The following is a 2309-nucleotide window of genomic DNA, read 5'->3' as shown; positions in this document are numbered from 1 at the left end:
CTTCACACCTCCGCCAAAAGAAGGAGAGCAGCTTCCTATTCCTCCTGCCAACCGAAGCCTTTTTAAAAAGCTTTCCGTTTGACCCATAAGGCAGGTATCGTGACGCGGGATCGCGTGGAGGAGCGCGGGAGAATATTTGTGGAGATCTTCACGCGGTCACACGGCTTAACGAAGAAAGAAAGAAGCGGGAGATTTAGGCGTGCAGCAGAGATTAAGGAAAGTTATTAAACTTAATTTTCGGTTTAATAACTTGCCTAAGTCGCAGTGGACAAGGCTCCACTTTCTCAACACTTTTAGCAAAATTAATAAAAGTATGGGCTATTTGATAGAAAAAATAATTAGTAAAAACTAATCTTTGAAAGATATGTCAAGGGACAATTATTTTTTATAAGGTATATTCTAGGCAAAGTGTGTATGATCTACTTCATAAAATGACTATAATTATCGGTGAAAGGGCCAAAAAAAAATGTATTAATTAAAAAAATAGGATAAAAATTATTAAATTAGATTCAAATGATGTTTTATTATAAGCAATAATTTTTAAATTTTGCTTCAACCCTTAAGACTTATGACTGCATGATTAAGAATGTCAAATCGATTCTTTATTCATGAACAGCTCTCACTAAGCAAATGAGCCGAATATGAATACCTTCAAATATAAACGAGCGGCACAGAGCTGAGTTGTGCTTGCTCTTTTCCTGCCCGTTCATACTCCTTTTAACAAGAGAATATGAGAACAAATACCTGAACTTGATCCCCAACGTTTACAATAAGAGCGTCAGCGACCGGCCGAACTGTAGCCCACTCACCTTTATGCCTGACCTGCAAACCACTAACCTTCTCATCCGGCAAAAGAACAGTAATCCCACCGTGATCCGTATGCGCCGACAGCCCGAGAGCCAACTCCGGCGCTTTCCCGTACTCATCCACCATCTCCCTAACACAAACCGCACAACATAATAATCTAGTATATTAGCTTGTCAATTATAAACAGTTTTTAATAAATACCTCAACGAAGAAGGCAGGGCAAGCCATTTATCATGGTTTTTGAGACACAAAGGGAAGTAGTGGAGGTAGAAGTAGTCCCCCCAATCGAGGATGGCATCTTTCTCTATCCCGACTCTGCTACCGTATCCTTCGTATGTCTTCGGAGAGTTAGCGTAGGCTTCCTTGGACTTCATAGGGAGGTGGAAGAATGCACGCCATAGTTTCCGAGCGCGGTGCAGGAGATCTGGGCTTACTCCATGGTTTACCGCCTGGAAAACGCCCCACTCCTTGCAGGCAGCCGAGACTGCTGTGGCGATCGCTTTGGCGTCGCTTGTGGGGCTAAGGTCGATTATTGGGATGTTGAAGTCATCATTATGATTGATAGCGGTGGGGCGTTGGTCGGGGGGTTTGATGTATCGTGGGGGTAGAAGAGTGGCGCCACTTTCTGAGAGGGATTGGACACGCACGACTGGTTCGGCCCACTTCAGGTGGGAATCCATTTCACGATAGGCGGTGATGGATTGTGAAGTTTTGATTTGAAGAGATTTACTGGAAAGAGGAAGAAGGAAGAAGGATGAAGGAGAGAAGTTGGGCTTGAGTTATGTTGCGAGAAGGTTGAGAGGGGGGGTTGGGAGAAGGTGATGTTGAGGGAAGCGTGATTATGTATGGTGGGATTTTATTTGGGTTGTAGGAAGATAATATTTATGAGCATTTGCTTGTAAACTTTTGTATGTTTTTACACTTATTGTTTAAGTCTTCATATTTATTAATTTTCTTAACGTTATATGAAGATATTTTTGATAATCAATATCTCGAGATGAGAAATCTATTTTCAAACATATTTTTATTTGATTATGACGTTAAAATATTATATGAATAAATAAATAAGTTTTAAATATTAGATATTTAAAAATTTAAAAAATTATGTGTTGAATCCAAATTTTCCTTGAAAATGATGCAGAAAGAATAGAGCATAGAAAGAAAGGAGTGCCACATTGATTACCCCTAACGAAGTAAAGTGTGTGGATGTTCTCCGTGCTCTTGAACACATTTTATATACTAAAAAAATTTATTACAAGAGAAGGAAATAACGATACATAAATGTCTGGAAAGCCCAAATAGCATGAGTTCCCTTACATGAAAAATGTCATCGTATTTTTGGATGATAGGAGGATAAAATTGTTAAAATTACATTATTGCCCATAGAAGTTACAAATTGTTATCTTCATCGGCATTTTTTCGTGTATCTGATATCTTTTCATATGTTCAACACATTTTTTGTATTTTTAACATCTTTACATATGTATGACACCTTTTCGTAT

The 2309-nt window shown here is 38.8% G+C and overlaps 1 protein-coding gene across 1 annotated transcript; it reads right to left on the bottom strand.

Annotated features, from left to right (window-relative positions):
* Window positions 1-540: 540 nt before the first annotated feature.
* LOC110036289 (probable 2-oxoglutarate-dependent dioxygenase At3g111800) lies at window positions 541-1690 on the bottom strand. The gene is made up of 2 exons (XM_020740697.1): window positions 1009-1690; window positions 541-937 (listed from the first exon to the last, which is right to left on the bottom strand). Exons 1-2 carry the CDS (start codon window positions 1485-1487, stop codon window positions 718-720), a joined length of 699 nt encoding a protein of 232 aa, XP_020596356.1. The 5' UTR covers window positions 1488-1690; the 3' UTR covers window positions 541-717.
* Window positions 1691-2309: the final 619 nt, after the last annotated feature.

This window comes from Phalaenopsis equestris, unplaced genomic scaffold (genome assembly GCF_001263595.1).
Source record: "Phalaenopsis equestris unplaced genomic scaffold, ASM126359v1 Scaffold204670, whole genome shotgun sequence".
NCBI lineage: Eukaryota > Viridiplantae > Streptophyta > Magnoliopsida > Asparagales > Orchidaceae > Phalaenopsis > Phalaenopsis equestris.
Note: the sequence above shows the minus strand (reverse complement) of the source record. Positions and strands in the feature narration are given on the sequence as shown.

Bases quoted from the DNA above. Each gene is read 5' to 3' on its own strand.
- LOC110036289 (XM_020740697.1), bottom strand. From the start codon at position 1,487: ATGGATTCCCACCTGAAGTGGGCCGAACCAGTCGTGCGTGTCCAATCC. The intron at 938-1,008 runs GTATTTATTAAA...GGTTTGTGTTAG, and splicing joins GCCCTGCCTTCTTCGTTGAG to GGAGATGGTGGATGAGTACG.